At 34.2% G+C, this 23,080-nt stretch overlaps 1 protein-coding gene across 7 annotated transcripts; it reads left to right on the top strand.

Moving 5' to 3' along the window:
• The first annotated feature begins 3,878 nt into the window (after window positions 1-3,878).
• LOC115965547 lies at window positions 3,879-20,652 on the top strand. 7 transcript variants are annotated; one of them, XM_031084790.1, is made up of 13 exons: window positions 3,879-4,172; window positions 5,294-5,484; window positions 5,572-5,632; window positions 5,973-6,021; window positions 7,235-7,289; window positions 7,371-7,458; window positions 8,148-8,266; window positions 10,752-10,877; window positions 12,198-12,291; window positions 16,437-16,591; window positions 16,750-16,843; window positions 17,446-17,542; window positions 17,656-17,843. In XM_031084790.1, exons 1-13 carry the CDS (start codon window positions 4,010-4,012, stop codon window positions 17,693-17,695), a joined length of 1,332 nt encoding a protein of 443 aa, XP_030940650.1. In that variant the 5' UTR covers window positions 3,879-4,009; the 3' UTR covers window positions 17,696-17,843. The 7 variants fall into 7 exon arrangements, 5 of the variants coding, with proteins under 5 accessions (XP_030940650.1, XP_030940653.1, XP_030940652.1 ...); XR_004086104.1 differs by lacking the exon at window positions 17,656-17,843 and having other exon boundaries at window positions 16,736-16,843; window positions 17,446-17,524; XM_031084793.1 differs by lacking the exons at window positions 16,750-16,843; window positions 17,656-17,843 and adding an exon at window positions 20,430-20,509.
• The last annotated feature ends 2,428 nt before the right edge of the window (window positions 20,653-23,080 follow it).

Raw genomic sequence — 23,080 nt, 5'->3', positions numbered from 1 at the left:
GATCCCACAAACCTCTCCCACACGATCTTCAGCAAACCCACGCCTTCTCATCTTCAGCAAAAAAAACAAACCCAAATCTCTCTATTTTTTTTCTTCATGGGTTTCTAGGTTCCTCTTTCTCTGTTTTTTGTCTTTTTGTTTTGGGTTTCTATTTGATCTCTCTGCTTTTTTGTCTTCGTTGGTTTCTGTTTTGGGTTCCTCTTTCTTTGCTTTTTTGTCTTCGTTGATATTTGTTTTTTGCTTGTTTGCTTGTGTACGGTGTTTTATGATTTCTGGGTTTTGTTGCAAAACTCAAATCTCACAAACTCGATTTCCACGGAAATTTCGTACAAATCGAATCTGTGATACTCGATTTCAAAGAGCAAAATCGAGTCTAACAGACTCGATTTGTTAGATTGCTAAATAATTTCAAAACCTTACTAACTAATGAAATTGATTGAGGGATTTGGTAATTTTGAAAAAAAATCCATGTTTGGTTTAGCTAAGAATCTAACTCAAAACTCAGTTTTCATCATCCAATTCTCAAAATATGTGGCCCCACCTCAAAACTCATTGTTTGGTTTAGTTTTTGTTCTCAGTTTCTATAACTCATTACTAAAAAACTGAGATATTGTGGTATTGTTGTAAATATTTGCACTTATGTGGGACCTGAGGTCATGTTGTGTCTCCATCAAGTAGGGACGAAAACAGAATTTTGGGCCAAAATGGGAAATTGACATTAATTTTTAAACAATATAATTAGTAGTAACAGTTTTCAAACTATATTTTTTACTAGCATTTCGAGTCTAAGAGACTCGATTTAGGGCCTATAAATTGAGTATTTGAGACTCGATTTTCATGGATTGATCACATCTGATGTGGCATTTTTTTCCACGTGGTGTGTACCTGGAAATCGAGTCTCTAAGACTTGATTTCTAACCCAAAAAAATTTAAAAAAAATTTAAGTCTCATGTACAAGCCAAAATACCCAAAAAAAAATTTAAGAAATCCCAAACACATCAATCCCAATCCTAGATACTCAGATAATTAGATTAGAGGGAGAGAAAGAGATCAGAGGGAGAGAACCTCACTAGCGCGACCTGGTCGCGCACGGCTTGGGGCTCGCGGCCGTGTTCTGAAGCTAATTTGAAGCCACCCACTTCGATCTCAATCTTCTCTCTCTTTCTGTTTCTCTCTCTCTCTCTCTCTCTCTCTCTCTCTCTCTCTCTCTCTCTCTCTCTCTCTCTCTCTCTCTGATGTTCTGGTGTTTCCTCTGATTTGTTCTTATTTATAAAGGTTATAAATCGAGTCTTAAAGACTCGATTTCCATGTGGCGCCACATGGAAAAATATGTCACATCGGATGTAATTAGAGCATGGAAATCGAGTCTATGATGCTCGATTTATAGGCCAAAATAGAGTCTTTTAGACTCGAGATGTTAGTAAATAATATAGTTTAGGAACCGGAACTACTAACTAAATGGTTGGGAAATTATGGTTAATTACCCATTTCGTCCTAGAATTTTGAGTTAGGGGAGCGGCTAAACTATTGGCTGTGTGTGGTGATTTCAACTTGTAACTCAGCTAATACTTAGCTGCTGAGATTTTTTATTTTTTATTGTATGGGTAAGAACAAAATTATTTTTGTTTATAATTTTTTAAAGGGCAAGGTTGTTTATTTTAGATAAAATTAGTTAATTGAACTTAATTTTTTTTAGTTTTACTATTGATAATTTTTGTTGTTGAGCTATTTTTTTTGGGCTTGTATATTTTGTTTTAGATTTTAGATCTATAATTTTTTTTATGGTCACTAAAATGAGGAAATTACTAGAGTTAGAAACTTTTTTTTTTTTATAAATTACTGATATTATAAGTAGTTACTAGTAAGTAAAAAAATGATGTAAGTAGTGGGTCCAAATGCGAACCAATAAGAATTTGCTACCAAAATAGTTTGTAAAAATGTTGTAAAAAAGTTTGTGAGTATAGTATTACTCTTAAAAGAATCAATGATATTGTTTAAGAAAAATAAAATATAATTTTATATAACAAAATTGCTAAAATTAGTACACATACATATAATAATATAATATATATATATATATATATATTTTTTAATGGGGGTTCATTGCCCCCTTAGTCCAATGATGGCTCTGTCCATGCCATCAAGTTAGAAGTTAGAACAGCTCACACCCTCCCAACGATTCTCTTTCCCCTTATCTTCCTTTTCATTACTATCTCCTTTACTCCACAATTCGAACCCTTAGCCCATACCAATCAATATACCCATTTCATTTGTTTTTCACCTTCCTCCTTTCATTCCTCAAAACTCATTTTTTCCTTTTGATGATGCCAAAAATCATCAGTGAGTTGCGTAGCCTTCACGTGCTCTAGACAAAATCTACAAAACAAAAACAAAGAAAACCTTACAAAGAACATCGATGTGGTACTGGCCAAATACTCTCCGAAGGTTAAGTTAGAGAGAATTTCTATAACTCTAGAATGTCAGAGTTGGAAAAAATTACGCGTACCTTAGTTTGTGAGGGATTTGGGGTTTTTTATAGTGGTATACGGCTGACTTCCGTTTCTTAATAGAGAAGATATTTCCTTATAGAGAAGATCCTCTTAAGTGCTCATATATCATGAGATTTTTTCTTTAAAGGAATTCCTTTGATAGCGGTTAAGCATGAAATGCAAGACATTTCCATATTAGGTTTCTTGGAGACCACTTAGGTCACGTAGGTGCCACGTGACTTTACTACCGTCCGCCCTGTGTCTGTCCGTCTCATTGGAATCCGTCCCTTACGAAGAATTTGTCCGTCTATCTGCTCTTTTGTCCGAGATGCATTCCCCTTCACCAGTTCTTTGATTGTTAGGCCATCTCGTTCGTCTCTTTTGGCAACACTGTCGCTTATGACTAACCCTGTTGATTGGATTCGTTTGCCTTGGGTTTTATCCTTATCACCTTTGCATCCGAAGCTTTACAATTGCCCATGGATTTTGGTGAGCAGCTTCAACTGAAACCCCAACATCTCTAACCAAAACACAATTGATGTATTTGGTTAGGCCTAGTATTTTGAGTATTTGCTTAAGTTATGGTGTTATGTAGTGTTTATGTGTTTTTTTGTTTTTTTGTTTTTTTTTGGTGATAATACTAATTTGTAGTTAGCTTTAGCTAGTTCCAATTTGTTAACTTATTTTGGATTTTGAACTTAAAACTTTTCATATATTTCCATAGTTATTTTGGTACTTGGTTTAGTTGGTTGCTAATTAAATATTTATTTATTGATTTTTTTATTATATATCATATATATATATATATATTTTTTTTCTTTTTTTTGCTTTGTAAAAAAGGGTCTAACGCTTGTGATCATTTACTCCGCCTACTTGAACCCGCAAACCACATGGCGTGGGGCACCTCTATGTGTGTTAAGGCTATTCACATTATGACATAGCATTTTTATAAAGTGCACAACTTGAACCAGATAACTTTTGAATCCAGAGGTGTGACTCAATTCGAGACTCCTATCAACATACAACACCCCAAGGGGCTGTATTAAAATATACATATAATGTCAAGACTTAAGTATATTTGTTTTGTTAATATAGAAATAGTGATTTATTGTAAACAAATTACATTATATTGACACGAACGAATTCATAATTTATGTAATTAATCAAGGTACAAAGCATTTCGCACTATTTATAATTTTACTAACCTCTCTCAATATTGTAACAAAAAATCTCCAAAAATGTTCAACGAATAAAAAAAGAAAAATCAATTGTTGTATAGAATATGAACGGAAAGCTCGAATATCAGCAACATTTCGGCTTCATCATCTGACTAACATTTTCAAAATATTTTCATCAAAAAAAAAAAAAAATTTCAAAATATATCTCAAATTAATTGGTAGTCATAAGCAGGTTAAAATCAACGATCAAGCGCCTAAAAATACATCACGTAATTTTCAAAAGTTACCTCAAATTTTTCTTTTTCAAAAAGATACGATTATCACCACAGTGCAACAACGACAATGTCTCCGGTTAATCTGAAAGACTGGATGGAAGAGGTGGTGAAGTACACTTTGGAGTCTCACATAAACGAAACCCTAGAATTCGATCTAGGCCTCTCCAAATCCTTCTGCTCCAACCTTCTCAAACTCGATCCCGACGATCCCAACACGTCCACTGCGACCGGTAACTATTTGATAAATTCATCACTTTTTCTTCTTCCTCTTCTTTAATATACGGTTCGTTTTCTTGCTTATTAGAATTTTGGGCAAATTGTGAATCCAAACATGTTCAAGAAGAGAGCAAGTTTGTTCACTGGTTAGTTGTAAAGATTGCAAGACTTATTAGGCCAAGACGTGTCGGACACGCAGGGACACTTCTGCACCGTGTCGTGTCCTAATCTTTCAAGAATTTATGTGTCACTGTGTCCCTGTCAGTGTTTGTGAACTTGTGTCTATGCTTCATAGGTTGTTAGTTGGTTTTTTGGCTAATAAGATTTGCTAACAACTTGTATTTATTAATATAAAAAAAAAAAGATTTGCAAGATTAATACTTGTGGTCCACAGCCTTCCAACATTGAAGAAATAAGATGCAATTTTCTCACTTTCTTCTTAAAATTTTTTCTTTCTCAATTTTTTCTTTTTGGAGGGTGACTATCTCAAATTAAATTAATTTTTATTCTTTTATCTTAGAAACAACCGTGTGCATTACATTATAATTTTACCTCCTTAGGTATGGCAATTTAACATAAAATTTAAAATATTTTTAGACACGTTTTCCCAAAAAAATTTGAATTTTAATCTTAACAGTATAGGCAGTGTTTATTACCAATAAATAAGTGATATTGCTCGGCTTTGAATTTTTTTTTTTTTTGGGCAAGTTATACACGCACCTAGGCTTCACCTTTATCTGTACTTACCCTGGAAAAGGGAGGAGGGTTTCGGTAAATTGACAAACAACGTAAAATTTAGTCACCTTAAGCCGCACTGACCTTGGCTAGTTTGTTGAGGATTTATAATTGATCACAAATTCTTGCAACTAAGGATTGGTTGCTGCTGTTGTTGTAAGTTATTGATGCACCTAGTGGGTCTTGAACCATGACCCCACCCTCTATCCTATTATTATGGGAGAAGGAAGTAATAGTTGAACTATAGTTCCTTGTCATTGCTGAGTTTTAAAGTCTAGAGGATATTGCAAACTGCACCATAATTAATGGGCAAAGTGCAATTTGCGCTGGAATTTTAGATGTCTGTTTTATTACATTCAAGGAAGATGTTAACTCTTTATGGTTCAAACTCCTTATGCAGAATCTTTTGAAGGAGTCCCTCCATATCCCTTATACAAGCGTCTGGCATCAGCTTTATTAGAATCAATCAATTCTAAAGCCTTTTGTAGGAAATATAGCGATTTGAACTTTATCCCTGAAGGAAGCTCCTCGAAGCAAGAAGAAAATGAATGGAAGAAGCTGGTTTTGGATAAGGGATCGGAAATTGTGAATGTAAGTTTTAAATTTTTAACTGAGGTGCCATTCAATGCCAAATTGTCCTTGTGTAATATTAATCTAGCAGATGTTTTCTTTCATCAGATTTTGAAGTCTGTTGTCCATGAACTTCATGTTCAGGAGCCTTTCTTTTCGCAGCTAAAAGGTATCAATGCGTTTCTGCTATGAATCTCCATGTTTATTGTCTGAACATAACTGGTTCAGATTTTTTCGTCATAATTAGAGAATTTAACCAATTCCTTGTCATAACTATGAATCTCATCATTGCCATTGAGCTCTAGCTCAAAAATCACCTCCTCCTTTTGTAAGAGCAAGGTGGACGGTGAGGTTGTGGGTTCAAGACCCACTAGATGCATGTGTATCTTACCAATAAAAAAGAAAAAATAAACTATGAATCTCAGAAGTTTTTACTCTAAATCTCTTGATTAGTTATTGCCAATCTTGTTTGAAGTGAATCCTATTTGGTAATTTGACATTGTCTCTAGATGGCAAGAAAACAATTGAAGGAAGGTGTGCCATTGGTGACTACAATAGGTATGAAGAATTCCACTTTTATGCATAAATCAGTGGGAATTAGTTGGTAAATGCTTTTTGATTTACTTTCTCTCTCTCTCTCTCTCTCTCTCTCTCTTTGTTTGACATATAATTCTTTATTTTCATACTTTTTAATGAGAACAAGTATGAATGGGTTTTTGTGCCTACTATGGATACTAGACACCAAAATGCAATGTTATGTATGTAGGAGGTGTAATTTTGTTTTGTTGGTTTTGTCACTGATTCTAAATTAATCAAGAGGTTAGTGTCAAAAACATATAATTGGAGCCATGCTATACTCCTCAGCCTATGAAATTTTCCTAAGAACACTTTCATTTGAACGGACAAGGTTCTTCTCAATTTTAAGTGGAATGAAGATGGTCCATTTCACAGTTCATATTTTATTTGTTGTATCTAAATGGTATACATGACGGCACTAGTAGACATCTTTAGATTTGTTATGTTTAAAATCTGAACCATGAAATTGATTCATTTGAGATATAGAGGATCCTATTCTCATTTCCATTTAATCAGATTTGATCAACTTTTGCTTAAAACGTAATATGTAACTTATGCACCCATAAGAGTGTAAGACAAGGTCACTTGAGCTAATTTCTCACCCCAAAAGTAGACAGAATATACCCATTAAGGTAAGTATGCATTTGGCTAGCTTATTTGTAGGTGAGATAAAAAGTGAGTTTAAGCAAATAAGCTGGCTTATCATATAGTTTGATTATCCAAAATAAGTTTGAATTATAAATATATTAAATTCTTCCGGGATCCTGATAATCTTTTTTAGTTCAATTTTAAACTTTCTGTACAGCAATTTTTCCACCAAAGTTAAATGATTATTATTTTATTGGGTTTTCTATATGTTTGGTAATTTTACTTCACTGTTTCTTTTTTGATTGATTGCATTTAATTTTACCTTTTATGGTCACAGAATTGGTTCAGGAACAAAAAGTGAGTTTAAGCAAATAAGCTGGCTTATCATATAGTTTGATTATCCAAAATAAGTTTGAATTATAAATATATTAAATTCTTCCGGGATCCTGATAATCTTTTTTAGTTCAATTTTAAACTTTCTGTACAGCAATTTTTCCACCAAAGTTAAATGATTATTATTTTATTGGGTTTTCTATATGTTTGGTAATTTTACTTCACTGTTTCTTTTTTGATTGATTGCATTTAATTTTACCTTTTATGGTCACAGAATTGGTTCAGGAACTTTGATCTGTTTCAACAAATGTGTGGTGTTTGAAGTTCAGGTGCCGATCTTGTTTTTTCAATTAATTTGTACTTCCTTATTTTGACTTAGCTCTGCTCTTTGTAACTTCATAAATTTGCAGGATGCCCACTGGTATGCTTCATTCTCTGAAATGTTGGGGGCAGAGAGTCTTGCCAAGGTTCTTCCTGGAGTTGAAACCATTGAAGAAGGTAAGAAACTAAGAACTGCTAGTTTTATTGAGTTTCACTTCCTGTATGGTGATAATGTTTATCCATCTAGGCAAAAAAAAGTTGCTCTGGTAAATAGCTGGAAATAATTTTGTGCTTGCAGCTGAAAATATTATGGTAGCAATTTTAAGAATCAAAACTTTGTTGTGCATAATAGTAATAGGAACAGTGACAGTAATAATAATAGAAGTTACAATAATAATAGACCCAATGGAAGCAGAGGTCACTAGTTAGAATCTCCTCCCCCTCCCGTTGGCCAAAACTTATTAGAGTAATCATAACAATAACAGATGCTGTGGGAATAAATCAACTCATGAGAAAGTTATCTCATAAAGCTGATAATGAGAAACAGGGGCGGCATTCATTCGACTTTGCCTTCCAATGAACTCTCCATTACCTCTGGAATAATCTGTTATAATATCATGGGAAGGGTTGTAGTAACCATATGAAAGGCCTACTAGGTTTTAGGGAGATTTAGATAGTAATGTCATAAAAACTTAAAATTATCTGTTTTCTGCTTTGTGTTAAGTAAATTTTCTGCTTTGTAATTGCTTTGATGTACTCAATTGAGAGGTTCACCTAATAAAATTTATCCATGAATTTGATTTCTGACTTTAAAGTTATTTCTACCTGTACTAGTCCATGAGTAATATAGGCATGCAGTTTTCCAGGTATACAAATCTACAGGAATTTCTACACAGAAGAGAAAGAAAAGACAAATGGCGTTCTTGCAATCCATGTTTTGAAAGTGGATGTTCAGCCTTATGCTTGTCTGGCAACCCTACTCTCTGTAAGTGCTTAGTTGCTGCTCTGTTATGATTTGCATATCCAATTGCATGAATAGAATGACTTAATATCTTTTTACAGAGAACGTTCTCCTAATTTCTTAGGTATGATTGTGACCTAGCTTTCATTATACTGTTGGAGCATTTGATATGTCAGCCAGATATAAGTGATGTAATGAATAATAGGATAGAAAGTGTAGCTCATATTTTTTTAGGGTAAACATATACTGCGCTGACCTAAGATATATGTCTTAGTTTCTTTATTGGAAGGAGCCAAAATAAGTATCCACTTTTCAAAGTTGAAATGCTTTGACATTTTCTCTTACTATTCTCACCTTTTTTAAAGAAGCAAACAAGATTCTCATAAAAACTTATACTAATCTCTAATATAGGGTGAATAACATTTTATGAAGACTTGAACTTTTTACTTTTCATTAATAATCATGTCTTTAGAGCCAAGACACTTTTTTTGACACGAAGATTGTAAGTCACGCTATATGCTAATGGTGTTGCAGTGGAGAAATTACAGTTAAAATTTGTAATTTCTGTAATTATTAATTTCTTTTGTAGTCTTTGTAAACAATAAATTAAAAAGGATTATGGAATGTAAACAGATTACCTGAATCTGTTTGTAATCAGAATCAGTTATTGAAATATTGCTATTGTCCTGCTCTATTTGGAAGTATGTAGCATGAATTTTGTAATCTTCATCTTGGAGCATCCAACTCTAAACCTTTAGCTTTTTTTTTTATAAGTAACCCTAAACCTTAAGCTATTAAATGAAGAAGCCCAACTAAATACATAAAACCATATCAAGTCTCAAACACAATCATGGAAAAGTCCTAATAGGCTTGATGACCCAACCAGAACCCAACCAGATATATATCTGGTTCTGGTTAGAAATATATATCGCTCTATATATATATATATTATAAAATTAGTGGTAACCTTGAAATGGTACCAGTACCAAAATACACCATTCCAATGGACAAACTGGAACTGTCACTGGAACGTATTTGTCAATCAGAAACAACAAACAATAGACTTCTACATCCCAGACAAACAAAAAGGGGTATAAGCCCATGAAAGTTATTTTCCAATGCCCAATTATTGAACCCATTAGCTATAGAATTACACTCCCTTGCCACCCAATCAAACAGAACAATTCTTCCCACTTAATGTTGAAACCAAATCCCTTATGTCTTGAATTACCGAACTGATCTCACAAGCTACCTCTGAGGATTGCTTCTTAGCATCTTGCACTACCACTCGGGCATTGCTTTCAATTGTTACTCTATCAGCTCCTGTTCTTTTACTAATATGAATTGCATTCCTGATTGCCAATGCCTCAGAAAGCATTGGTGAACTATAGTTCACTTTAAAGGACCATGCTGCAGCAAAATACCCTCTTCATTCCTCAGCTCAGCTGCAGAGGCTTTACAATATCCCAACACAGCTTCCACATTCAATTTTAGCCAGTGTTTTTGAAGTGGAATCCACTCATAAGTTTTCCTCTCTATATGGAGAGTTCTACTCAGACTCCTACGTACTACAGCTGTTAATCCTAGACATCTCACATTTAACAATTTCAATGGGATCTGCAACTTTTTAATTAAACCATGTCATTCCTTGTTTTCCAGAAAGCCCCAAGAGTTACAGCAGCCATCACAAACCATTCCTTCTTACACACTTCATCCCACCCACATCGCCCTGGAGTGCTATTGACAACTTAACAAATTCCCCAATTGTATCTGCTCCCAATGTGCCAATCGCGCAACTCCACAGGATTCCAAACTGTACTGCCCTTGCAAATACACAATTCTTACATAAGTGCAAGGAAGTTTCAGCAATTGTGTTGAAATCTGTAATCATGATGCATTATTAAGACGTTAGTTTACTTTTTGTTGCTTGCCATGAATTATCACATAAAATGTGGACCATGAATTGAATTTTTTGAATAACACAGTGAAAAGGTTTGTTGCCATGCAGGTGGCTCTTAGTTATAAAAACTTTTCTAACATTGAGGTCACATTACTATCATTTGGCTCCTTTTTGGCTAATGGAATTAAATTTTCACAAATAAAACAATTATGCTATGTGTATTAAATTTACTGATTTAGTGATATGTATATGGCAACCATTTTCTTGGTTAAGATGGTTTCACTAGCTTTTTGCTTTTTTTATTGCCTTCTTTATATGTATATGTCCTAAGGATGCATGTTCTAGTGGTTGTAATTCAGCACTCTTGATTGCTCCTTGCATGCCATTCACTTCTTGTAATCAATAAATCCCAAGTACCTGTTCACCTGTGTGCACAGTTAAATACATGCATATGCACGTCCATATTATGCCTCTTTTTCTTGAGCGCATCTTCACTTAGTGCTCCAATGTCTTGATGTAGGGACTAGTTTTTTCAATGACTGCTGCATGCCTTATGTCACATAAAGTTTGCAATTTTATGCGAACCTGACTGTTACATGATTTGTCCAGGTATTGAGTTATGGGGGTGTTCAAGGCCTTCTTGGTCTGACACATACCACAGGGACTATTCCAAATGCACTTCCCCCACCAAGATCAACTTTGTTATCATCATTTACCCTTCCATATAAGCCGAATGTAAGATGATGACTTTTAATTAATTGCTTGTCTTTTGCACTGCATGCAGAAGAATAATTTATGCCTTGTTAGGAATCACTTTCTCTGTAAGACATTTTGGAACTGCTTAGCTTAACCTTTTAACATCTAAACCATCAAGTCAAATGAAGAAAAGTTCAGATTTTTTTTTTTGGTGAAGAAGCCACCTCTCTGCAGCTATGCAGTTAAGCTATAAAAGAGGACCAATCTTATCTGTAAGGGATGATAAGAATCTCTGCCTTGTCTGCACCACACACTTGGTACCTAAGCTGTGGGGCTAGGGTCAATCATTTATAGGTTTCATTTTGAAAAATCATAACAAAATAGTTTAAATTGAAAATTATAAGCATTGGTGATCTAGTTCTTAAACAAGACCCATTAATGGGTGGGATCCCACAACCTTGAAATCTCTATTACCACCCCCCCCCCCAAAAAAAAAAAAAGGATATGTAACTTGAGTTTTAATAAAAGATTTTTGAAAGTACAGTCACCAGCATTTAACTCTTGAAAACCTAATAGCTTCTAAGGGAAGCTCAGGAAGTACAAAACTTGAAACTGCTTATCTAATTGCAGAATCTGTAGACAATTTGTAAGCAATTACAGTAGTAGGAACTTGGAATTTTAATAGAAGTGCATAGTAAGTAAGATTCATCTCCTGTAAGGGACGATGAGAATCTCTGCCTTGTCTGCACCATACACGTGGCACCTAAGCTGTGGAGCTAGGGTCAATCATTTATAGGTTTCATTTTGAAAAATCATAACAAAATAGTTTAAATTGAAAATTATAAGCATTGGTGATCTAGTTCTTAAACAAGACCCATTAATGGGTGGGATCCCACAACCTTGAAATCTCTATTACCACCCCCCCCCCCCAAAAAGGGTATGTAACTTGAGTTTTAATAAAAGATTTTTGAAAGTACAGTCACCAGCATTTAACTCTTGAAAACCTAATGGCTTCTAAGGGAAGCTCAGGAAGTACAAAACTTGAAACAGCTTATCTAATTGCAGAATCTGTAGACAATTTGTAAGCAATTACAGAAGTAGGAACTTGGAATTTTAATAGAAGTGCATAATAAGTAAGATTCATCTCCTGTACATCATTTCTTAAAGACTACCCTGGATGGATTTAGTGATACTTTTGTGAAAACTATACACATGCTTTGTTTAACAAATGGTTGAGAAAATGTATATTTTCACAGCCTCATAGTTGTATTTCTTGCTCATCTTTATTCGGAGAGGCTTGACAGACTAGTTTATGAAAATTATATATGGCTGAATTGTAAATTTTCTCATTGGCTTGAGGTTGAAGGTTGTACCTTGACTCATGGAGCTAGGGCGCTGGCAAAACATGCTAATAGGAGTACAAGTAAATATTGGGGTACTTTGGAAGGAAGCGGTGAGGTCCTATTTGAATTTGAGCTTTGGAGATTAATTTCTTTTTTTTCTTTTTTCTTTTTCCACTTACTGTAGTTTTTTGTTTGCACAAGTTTGTATCCAGAAATTTTAAATGCTGTCAAATGTATCTATCACACGCTCACATTTGTATTGCGTCTTTTGGTTCCTCATGCATCTAGTAGAATAGGAACTATCAAATATAACTTTTCTGTCAGGCCTTTGGAAACATTGTTCAGATTATTAATCATTAGTATTTTATTGGAATGTGGCTTAAGTCAGTCATGTTCTGACTTAAGCCAATGAACTCTGGCTAAATTGACACTTTCTCCCCTTGTAACAGCAAGATGGAGGGTGAGGTCGTGGGTTCAAGACCCACCAGGTGCATGTGTAACTTACCAATAATAAAAATTCTTTGTTCTGATTTAATGTTTAGCTAGTCCAAAATTCTGCTTTAGAGAGTCTGCCTCTGTGCCATTGAAAAAAGATTGCATGTATTGGGATGAAAGGAATCAGAGAACTTTATATATATATATATATATATATATGTATGTATATGATCAGTAAGAAAGTAAAATTTTCATTAATAAAATGAAAACAAATTCACAGTATACAGCAAGCATACTATGGAACAAACAAACATAGAAAGAAAAGGAATAGAGTATTTAAAAGATAGAGAAACTATCTATCAAGGACAACAGATCTGTAGCATAATCAGGGGAAAGGGAATGAACTTTTTATAGACATTAGAGCTAGATTTTATTACAATAAAAAGCTTGCCCCAGATTAATGGATATTGGAGATACTTCACACCATCTTACTTTAATGAATGGTATTGCAAAAATTTTTACAAGACATGTGGCTGCATACTTGCCAAACTGGGAAAGAAAGAAATGAAGAGATAAAAATAAAGAAAAAAATAGTGGATATGCACTCCAGTACTTAATTTTTTACCCAAAAAAAAGAAATGAAAAGAAAGAAAAAAGAGCTTTAATATATGGTCAATTTTCTTTTGGACATTTTATGCTAACAAGAAAAAGTATAACGGTCTCTGTCCAACCTAGAAGCCTTTGTGTTAGAATTTGACATTAAATAAAGGTAAAGGCTTATTGGAGAACATTGGATATTTTCTTCAAAAGTGTAGGCAGACTGCCTACTCTTAGGAATGTTTTTTTATTTTATGAACTATTGCCAGGTCTACATACTAATGTCTCCAAGAAAATGTCACCTTGAGAAACTTAAAATAGTGTTTTTTTTTTTTTTTCTCAAAATAGTTTGATGTGGCAAGCACAAAGAAATATTTATTTTAATTTATTTTTTAAAAGGAAGTCAATTGTATATTTGGTGTCATATAAGCTGATTATGTGTATTAGTATTTTATTAATTTCCTTGAGTCAAGTTTATTTTTTTAATTCAATAATTGGGATTTCCCAAGACAATTAGAATTAGGGTTTCCTAAGTAAACTAGAATTAGGTTTAGTTTTAGTAGTCTATATGAGCACGGAATTATATCCTATGAAGACAAATTACAGTTTGATTAAATAATAAAGTTTCTCTTGTAATTTTTCCAATGATCTAGGTCTAACTCCAGCCATCCCTAGGTGTTAACTTGTAAAGTTTTGTTTTCTTTTTCCTGGTGCTGACTCCAAGCAAGCTTAGGTGCTAAGTTCTAGGTTATCTTTACTTTATTTTTCTATTTTTCACTTTTATTGTTGCATTGTTTTGGTTTTTTCCTATGTCAAATAGTTTAAGAATTTATTATTAACTAGAGCTTTGAAGGTTCTGAGAGTACTTGCCGGATCTTAAACCTTTTTTCCTTCAAACTTTGTTGGATTAGATGTCAGTAGTGTGTACCTATTCTCTATGTTCATTTTTTTATGTGATAGATCTTTGTAATTTGCATGCTTTACTGCATAGTCCCCAGTTGTATACACTGTATCTACTTGGGTGACTATTTTTTTATCACAAAAAAGTTCATTATTTATCAAAAAATTAGGAGAAAGGTTCTTTGGGATATTCTTATGGTTTTAATTCTTCTAAGATTTGCATCATTCTTCTAGAGAATGGACATAAATATAAATAAATAAATGAATACACACATGTAGAAATCTGTATGTGTGAACATGACGTACACACGCACAAACAAATTTTTCTTTCACTGTCTGTTTTGGGCCTTTTGGCTTGGCCCCAGCTGATGTGAGGTTGGAATGGTGGATCTCCATTATTTGCTTATCGTTTACTAAAATTTCATGATTTTGACATTGTTATGGGGAGCAACTAAAATTTTCTTATATACAATACTGCAACAATGTAGATAAGAATTCGAGAATGGATAAATAAAGTCTGATTTAAGGGCATCATCACTATCACATTAGCATTATGAGGAACAGCCATCACCATCAGTAGTAAGCTGCTTCTGGCACCATCATATCTACTAAAGTCATCATCACCAGCAGCTTTGTACCATGACAATGTCACCACAGCCACCCACCTGTTGTTATTACTAGTGCAAGGCCTCACCACCATCACTACCAATTAGTTACTGCTGCTTTTCTGCAGTCAAGACCTTCCATAATCATTTATGAACTCACTGTTGCCATTATGATATGCAGTAAAAAGTGACAACCCTAAGGATAAAAGAAAAAAAAAAAAAAAAAAAGAACGAAGAAAATCATTAACTGCCACTTCATCATGATATTGTCAAATTAGCACTCACCATCCACTCTCCACCTCCTCTGATGGCCTATCCTTAAAAAGTAGTAGGACTATGATGATTTATCAACTATGATCACGTATGTATCCAGTAGCTATCCCTGCTCTTTAAAGACAAGGTGACAGATAAGTTGCTACAAGAATCTCTGTTACCACCCTGCTACCATAAGCCACAAAATCACTGCCTCCACTGACCATTTTGCCACCAAAAGGTTGCCTGATGCTACACTTCCACTTTCTATCACTTTTCATCATCAACAAGTACAGACTTCAGAGACTTCAACTTAGTCACCATATTTCTCTATTACAAATCACTCCTTGAAATTATTTGTACCAACATATCTAAAATAGCGAGTTCTACAGAATTTCACATCTGAGGTCCTCGTCTTATGATAGGTAATCTTAGACTGGTTTCAAACCTATGAATGAAGGACAACTCATGTTAAGAGTCGTAAGGTGTTCCCCGCCAATCTATGTCTATGGTTATAGGCACTATTTTGGTCATGTAATAACATATTTATGCTGCAGATGCCATTGAGAATGTTTCTTTCTCCCCCCTTAAGAATGGTGTCGAGTTTGAGGTTGTAGGTTCAAGATCCATTGGGTGCATGTGTAATTTAAAAGGAAAAACATATTTGTTTGCAGCTTGTGCCTACCAGATGTCAATCCACATTTTAGGTAGGCTAACATATTCTCATTGCCTAGAGTGTATTTGATTTTTGTAGATAGGGAAGGTTGCCATTACCGAGAAGACATCTGGTTTATATTCTGAATAGGATTTTGTGTGGTTTGTGATTGTATTTTTTATGATGAGTGGATGGAGGGTATCAGGTGACTTAGGATCTTTAGTTTTACATTCTGGTTTGTGGATCAGAAGATCCATGAATCTTTCTTAGATATCAATACAAGTGAGAGAGGAAAATCTAAGATCATTCAAAAAATGATACCTGATTTGATTAGCAATTTATTTTGTAATCCATCTTGCAATAAAATGTTTATAGTAATTGATTGGTCAAAGTTGCTGAGTTTAATGCATTACAAGTTATTATAGTTGTAGGATTCTTTGAAAATGAGTACAACTAATTTTTTTCATAGAAGGCAATGAGCTCAAGCTTTTTTAATTTTTTGGTAAGTTACACATGCACCCAATGGGTCTTAAATCCACTACCTTACTCTCCATCCCATTATTATGGGAGGAGGAAGTGCTTGTTGAGCTATAGCTCACTGGTGAGCTAAAATGGCACTTCATTTTCTTGTAAGAGTAAGGTGGAGGGTGAGGTCGTGGGTTTCAAACCCATCAGGTGCATGTGTACCTTACCATTAAAAAAATTATTTCTGTTCATAGAACTATAATTAACATACAACGTGTCTCTCTCTCATATTTCTAATATTCTTGACTGGCCATTGTTTTCCTACTATTTGTTGTGCTGTCTCCAGATTATGATAAAAATGGGCTTGCAATGGATGTTGTCTGTCACGTAATTGAACATTGTGGCTGGCTGAATGTGCATATTGTCCCACCACATGGTGCTGTCTTTGAAATAAGGGTTGCTGATGGATATGGGGCACGGTGGTCTAAAGATGGTTGCAAGGTATCTGTTTAACATTATATGCATATATTACTCTAGTCTTAAGTTCAATGGCTTTCATCATTGATGAGCATACAAGCTAATAAGATAAATAAGACATGGACTGATTAGGACAAGAATGGATTCTCCTTTATGGTATTGTAATAGAAGAGTCAGTCCAGTTTCCTGGGCTTTCTTCCTTCTTGATCAGATGGAGGAGATATGGATTTGAGCCTGCCTGTCAGCCCATTAATTCTTCAGAGCTGGCTGAGTTAGGTAAGGCACTTTTAAGCCTTTCACCAATCATGGTTTCATCTAGTAAGTCATGGTACTATGTTCCCCAACCATTACTAATAGAATAGGCAGGCAATTTGAGAGCAGTAGAATATAAGGCTAACTCAGCATTGAGTGCTTTGTCTGCTTCTCACCATACGCCACCTAGGTGATAACTAACTGGTGTTGAAATAGTTAAATGAGCGGCCGGGGCCAGGCTCAAACTTACACCTGGAGTGGATTAAGGCTGCAGCATTAACCTTATTACTTCTCTTCTTTTTGAACCTAAGTTTGAATTGTGTGTCTTGGGCTTAAAAATGTTGCATGTGCGAATATGTATGTGTTTTATATGTTCTCTTTGGGTTTTATCATATAAAATATAATCATCATTGTATTATTATTATTATTATTTATGGAAGCACCGTTGAATTAAATGGCATAGAATTTATCCGGGTGCCATCTGGAGAAAAGGTGCCAAAACTAATTTTTCAAGATTCTCTAAGATATTTTTTATCTAACTACAGGTAAAGCTTAAGCATATTGTATGGTCTTTGTCTAAACATTTGAATAATGCTATGCTTCCCTGATTCCCTCTGTCATTTCAGTTTATTGGATTTCTAGAGCCATACATGGAAGACGGTCACTTAAAGGGATGGAAGCACTAATGTTGTTTGGGAAGGTGAACTTGCTTAATTTTGATAGGTGTGTCAAACAATTGTTTTACTCATTCAATCTTTCTCATGACAAGATCTTGTTACAGTAATACACGAATTTGACCTCTTATCTTTTTCCCAATGCACTTGTGCTCTTGTCAGCCCCCACTATTACAGACAGGGAGAAAGTGACTGGCTTTGATAATGAATATTGGATCTCATGTCTGAGATGTGTTCACAATACATTGTAAAAATCCTGGATGCAATCAGCAATCTCTCTTGTATGAATCATGGTGTCAACTATAAAAGTCCTACTAATATAATTTCCTATCTCTCTCACCTTTTTAACATTTGATTTTGGATTCTGTCATTGGTCTTCATGCCATATCATCCACTGTTGGTTAGCATATCATATATCAGTCCTTGGTCATTATCACTTGGCCGTTTTTTTCTCTGGTAAAGACGACATTATCTTTCACTGTCTCCTCTTTCTGTCTTCTTTCTTCTTTCTTATATTTATTTATTTTTTGGGGTCAATACAACTCACACGCCTGTATGGGATTGAACCCGTGACCTCACCCTCCACCTCTTATCAATGGGACAGGAGGTGCCATTTAGTCCCAAGACTGTTGGCCTTTTCTGTCTTAATTATTTTCAACTTACGGAAGTGCGCTTACTTAATTTACTTTTAAAAAAAGTGTTCTTAATTGCTTATAATTCCATTTAATTGTTTCCATGTTGTAGAGAATGTACCCCTCAGTCACCTTACACCACTAAAACACATCTATATTTTCTACGCAGTTCAATTCCATTGGCAACAATCCCCTTACTTGTTTTCATGTACTCTAATATGAGGTACAGTGTAACGGGAGTTACTTTAGATATCGCTGTTATCATGCATCTCAAGCCAATGTACATTCAAGCCTTTTATGATAAACATGGCCACTAGCATGAATCAGATTTTGGTATGTGTATAAATGGCCAACACATTATCACTACAATCACTACTGATATGTAGTCACTTTTTTACCTCTTTGCCATCACTACCAACCATCCTTCACATCATGCCTCTTCATAGGATTTGATCTGTTACACCTCTTTCATCTGCATACAATAACTAGTAAAATCCACAGTGGAGTCGTGTCCTTGACACTGCAGTGTCACAGATGCCTCATAACCACTACCTCTGCCTTTATCAAATTACATCTGTCACCACCACCTCAACATGGTTTGGTCACCATCACCTGCACTACTTCTGGCAGCTCCTTTAGTTGTCTATGCAAGCTATGAAATTTGGTTGTCTAAGTCAATTTTAATTTGCCCCTATTAATTTTGAGGTGGCAACACCCACGTTAGTAAAAAAAGGTTAAACCATTGACAGAAAGCTTAATAAAGTAAAAAATTGTGACCAAAGCTTGGTATTAAGATTGTGTTTGGTTTGTGAAGATATTTTATTTAACAACCAGAGGAAAGCACTAGCCACATTTGCGCCTACATCCCAAAAGGACTAGTCAAGTTGCAATTGGGGCTCCTTTCAATCACTTATAAACCTAAGATACACCTAGTAAACACTCAATGTGGGACTCAACACACGCCCACACAACACACTCACAATCCAATTTGGGGTAATGCATTTTAAGTGAATATTTGATGGTTCTTGACATGTAAATTGAAATTTTGTAAGTAGTGTTTGGTACCGTCAATGAAAATAGGTGGTCAGACTACCTAAGTCTTTTTATATTTTGGGTGAGTCAAATCACCAAGGCACTTGGACTCACTTTGGTCATTTTTAACTCAAGAACTAATTGTGAAGTAAAAGGGATTCCTTTTTTTGTTTTTCCTTTTCTCTTTTGGGCATCATCATTGTTTATTGGATTAGTGTTTTATTAGATTGAACCAAACACACCACTTTTTGCATTAACACTTCTTTGGAATCATAATCTAGAGAATCACTTGGAAGTGTTACCAAAATTCTACTTTCAATTAGATACTGTTTATCTTTATCATCATTCTCAGGGGAATTTATTTGAAAGCTATTCATTTTGTCAAGAGGTATTCTTAGCAACAACAAACTTGGCTTCTAAATACTTTGCTAAGTTTGTTTATATATTAATCAGGATGATAATAATGTCACTACACCATAACACAACCACTGCCACTCTATATGGCATCTCCTTTTATAGATAGGTCAAGACTCAGTTTGTGCATCCTCAGAAATTTGCACCAAAGCATATATAGTTGAAGCCACCATCAATCCTTACCAAAGAATAATATAGAACAAATTATCTTTTAAATATAAACTTGTGTAGAGTTGATTAGAAGCTCATAGCTGTGCAACCTACCCTGGATATTCATAGCTCTTGATTGATGATGCTGATGATGATAACTAGGGTCAGTAACTTTGGTAATTCAGACCAATGTAACATAGACTTAGTTTCCATATGGGTGTTAAGTTGAAGTGTATGAATAAGGATTCCTCTCTTTTCCAACGATTTTCCACCATTTGGAGTGTTCAATAGCTATACCCTTTCCGACATCATGACAATATATCATGGTATGCTAGGATGAAGTGAAAGGACTTGGTAATATTAGAACAACCGTTTCCAAAAGTGTGTTTTTGCAGGCCATTCCATTATTAGAGCCATATCATTTATATGTTTGCTTGTATTAGGATTATGTCAACAATTTGATTTTCCTGGCTTCAGTGGCTAGCATCTGAACAACGTTTGAGTGAGCCATCAAAATCAGTATTTCCTATTATGAATATTAAGATTCTTGAATGCATTATGCATATAGCATACATTAGCTAAAGACATTTCTTTTTTCTCCATGTCTTTACTCAAAGATAGAATTTCTTCAAACCCCAAGGAGTTGGCTTAGTGATTTCTAAGATCTTATGATATCCATGAGATCCTGAGTTTAAAATTTTTTGCCAGCATCTTGGGGCTACCCCCATGGGATTCCTCCTTGGAATAACTCGGTGTGTGTGGGACGGGGGAACTGCATACACCCGAAGAAATGGTCAGATACTCGAAGAGGTCTGGACACTCTTGTTTGTCAAAAAAAAGATAGAATTTCTTCAATGTTGTCGTGGTTTGGCATAATTACATTTGGACAATCCATCATGTTTTGCTTGTCTATCATAAAAAATGGGGTTATTTCTTATTTAGTCTTTCTTTTATGACCATCATTAGATAGACTATGATTCTACTACATTTGGGATTTAGTGCCTTTCTTATAGCTGAGAGACTTTCTTAATCGTTTTGGCTAATTGAAAGACTTTGTTTTGTTTTATGTTGTTCCATTTTTTTTTTCTTGGGTACAATTTTGGTGGTAATTTACACAGGAAACTCACCAATGACATAACAAGAACTTCTAAATAAGTAGAACTATTCTGAAATAAGAAATTACATGAGAAAAAAGATTACCTCTTTTCTTTCTTTTTGTTTTGGGGGGTTGGTTTTGGTTTTGAAATTGATGATTTTAGTAAATAACAAAACTTAAGTACAGTGCCTTATGTGTTGTTCCTTAAGTTCTTCTCTTAAAATTCAGTTATGTATCTACTTAACTAAAAAATAAATTTCATTCTCATGAAAAAAAATCTACATGACAGAATCTTAAAAATGAAATTTTAGGAACAGCACCTAAATACTGTATCTAAGTCTTGCTCTTTAGTAAAATGTTGTAACATCAGACCAACCGGCCACACCCACCCCCCACCCCCTCTTTCTTTTCCCTTTTTCCCTTTTTCGAAAGAAAAAGTTGTACCTTTATTTTCTCCTACCTTTTTTGGTTGGGACATGTCATGTGGCGCTTTAATTTTTTATCTCCCAAGTCCCAACAGCACCAATAATGTGAATATCACCCCATTTGCAGCAGCAAACTTTGACCAACTTCTTCATCCATCATAAAGTTTGCTCCTATGTTAATCAATTTTGATTATTGATATTTCATAATTAAACTTCAAACTAGAAAATTTTCTTCTGTTTTTGAAAATACTATATTTTAATGTAAACAGGTTCTTTGGGTTACACAAAATCTTTTGAATTCAATAAAAGTGCCTTGGGGTTAGTTTTTGCATTTTTTATTATTTATTATCTGTTTGTACAACTTTTTGAAGTTTACTTCTTTTGGGTAACTTTTTTTTTTTTCTCAACTTTTAACAAAAAGTTAATCCAAACAAAGGTTAAGACATAATTATTGCCGACCACTACCCCAGAAGTAATCCACTTGGTACTATCAAAACGAAAAAGAAGAAAAAGGTGATCCATTTGGGCCATCTAGTGTGAGTTTGTGAGACACTGGACAAATAGAAACTCCAACTTTTTCAATCAACATTTTTCTTGAATGTATTGCAATTCTAATCACTAATCATTACTTTATGATGATTCTCAAAAAAAAAAAAAAAAAAAAAAAAAAAAAAATCATTACTTTATGATGATCAACTTCTTTATTTTAGAGGCGTAATTGAGTTGTACATGAGTTTCCTCTTCCATGGATTCTTGTAATTTAGGTAGTCTTTAAATCTCAATAAGTCATAGCTTATGCTATGAGTGATCCAAATTTTATTAATATAAATTATAAATTGATTTCTTAAATTCTTTAGGCAAAATAAACTAAAATTTAAGAAATTTATTTATTATGTTATTGATGTGATACCCTATCACCTAAAATTGGTAAAATTTTTAACAATTTTATTTTATTTCAATTGTGTAAGTTTCCCTCAATTTTAAATAGATGACACATGAGATTCTTAATTATAAAGTCCATGTTCCACGTTAGAAGTGTAATGAAATTTTGAGCTCCCAATTATCACTTAAAATGTGATATCAAATATCCATGTGTCCTTCGTACCATTACAGGTTAAAAATCAAACTGGTGTCTTTCCCCTAAGGCTAATTTCTAGCTAACTTTAATTATCACTTCAAATGTGATATCAAATATCTATGCGTCCTTCGTACCATTATAGGTTACAAATCAAACTGGTGTCTTTTACCTAAGGCTAATTTCTAGCTAACTTTAATTATCACTTCAAATGTGATATTAAACATCCATGCATCCTTCGTACCATTATAGGATACAAATCAAAAAGGTGTCTTTTACCTAAGGCTAATTTTCGGCTAACTTCAATTATAATTTCAAATGTGATATCAAACATTCATGCGTCCTTCATACCATTAGAGGTTATAAATCAAACTGGCATCTTTTCCCTAAGGCTAATTTTTAGCTAACTCTACTCTACACCCTCCTACTCCCCCTCTCTCTCCCTCTCAGTCCAAACTAGCCACTAAAGATAAAGAACCAAAGGTCTTAGTTCTTAAAAATTTAATTTATGTGCCTATTTCAAACTCTATAATACATCTTGTTCACTATTTAATTTGAAGTGATGCTTGTACTTGGGTTTTATCAAGGGAAGATGCAAAGAGAGAGGAGAAAAGTTCAACACGTCCAGTAGGAAACGAGTATAGACTATAGAATATAGTTTGTTGGCAAGTGGTCAAATTTTAAAGGCTTGCCAATTAGCTCAAATGAGTTCCTATCAAATAATTCCAACGAGAAAAGGACACAGTAAAATGAATTTATATTA

Source organism: Quercus lobata, chromosome 10, assembly GCF_001633185.2.
Source record: "Quercus lobata isolate SW786 chromosome 10, ValleyOak3.0 Primary Assembly, whole genome shotgun sequence".
Lineage (NCBI taxonomy): Eukaryota > Viridiplantae > Streptophyta > Magnoliopsida > Fagales > Fagaceae > Quercus > Quercus lobata.
This window is presented reverse-complemented; position numbering and strand designations above follow the sequence as displayed.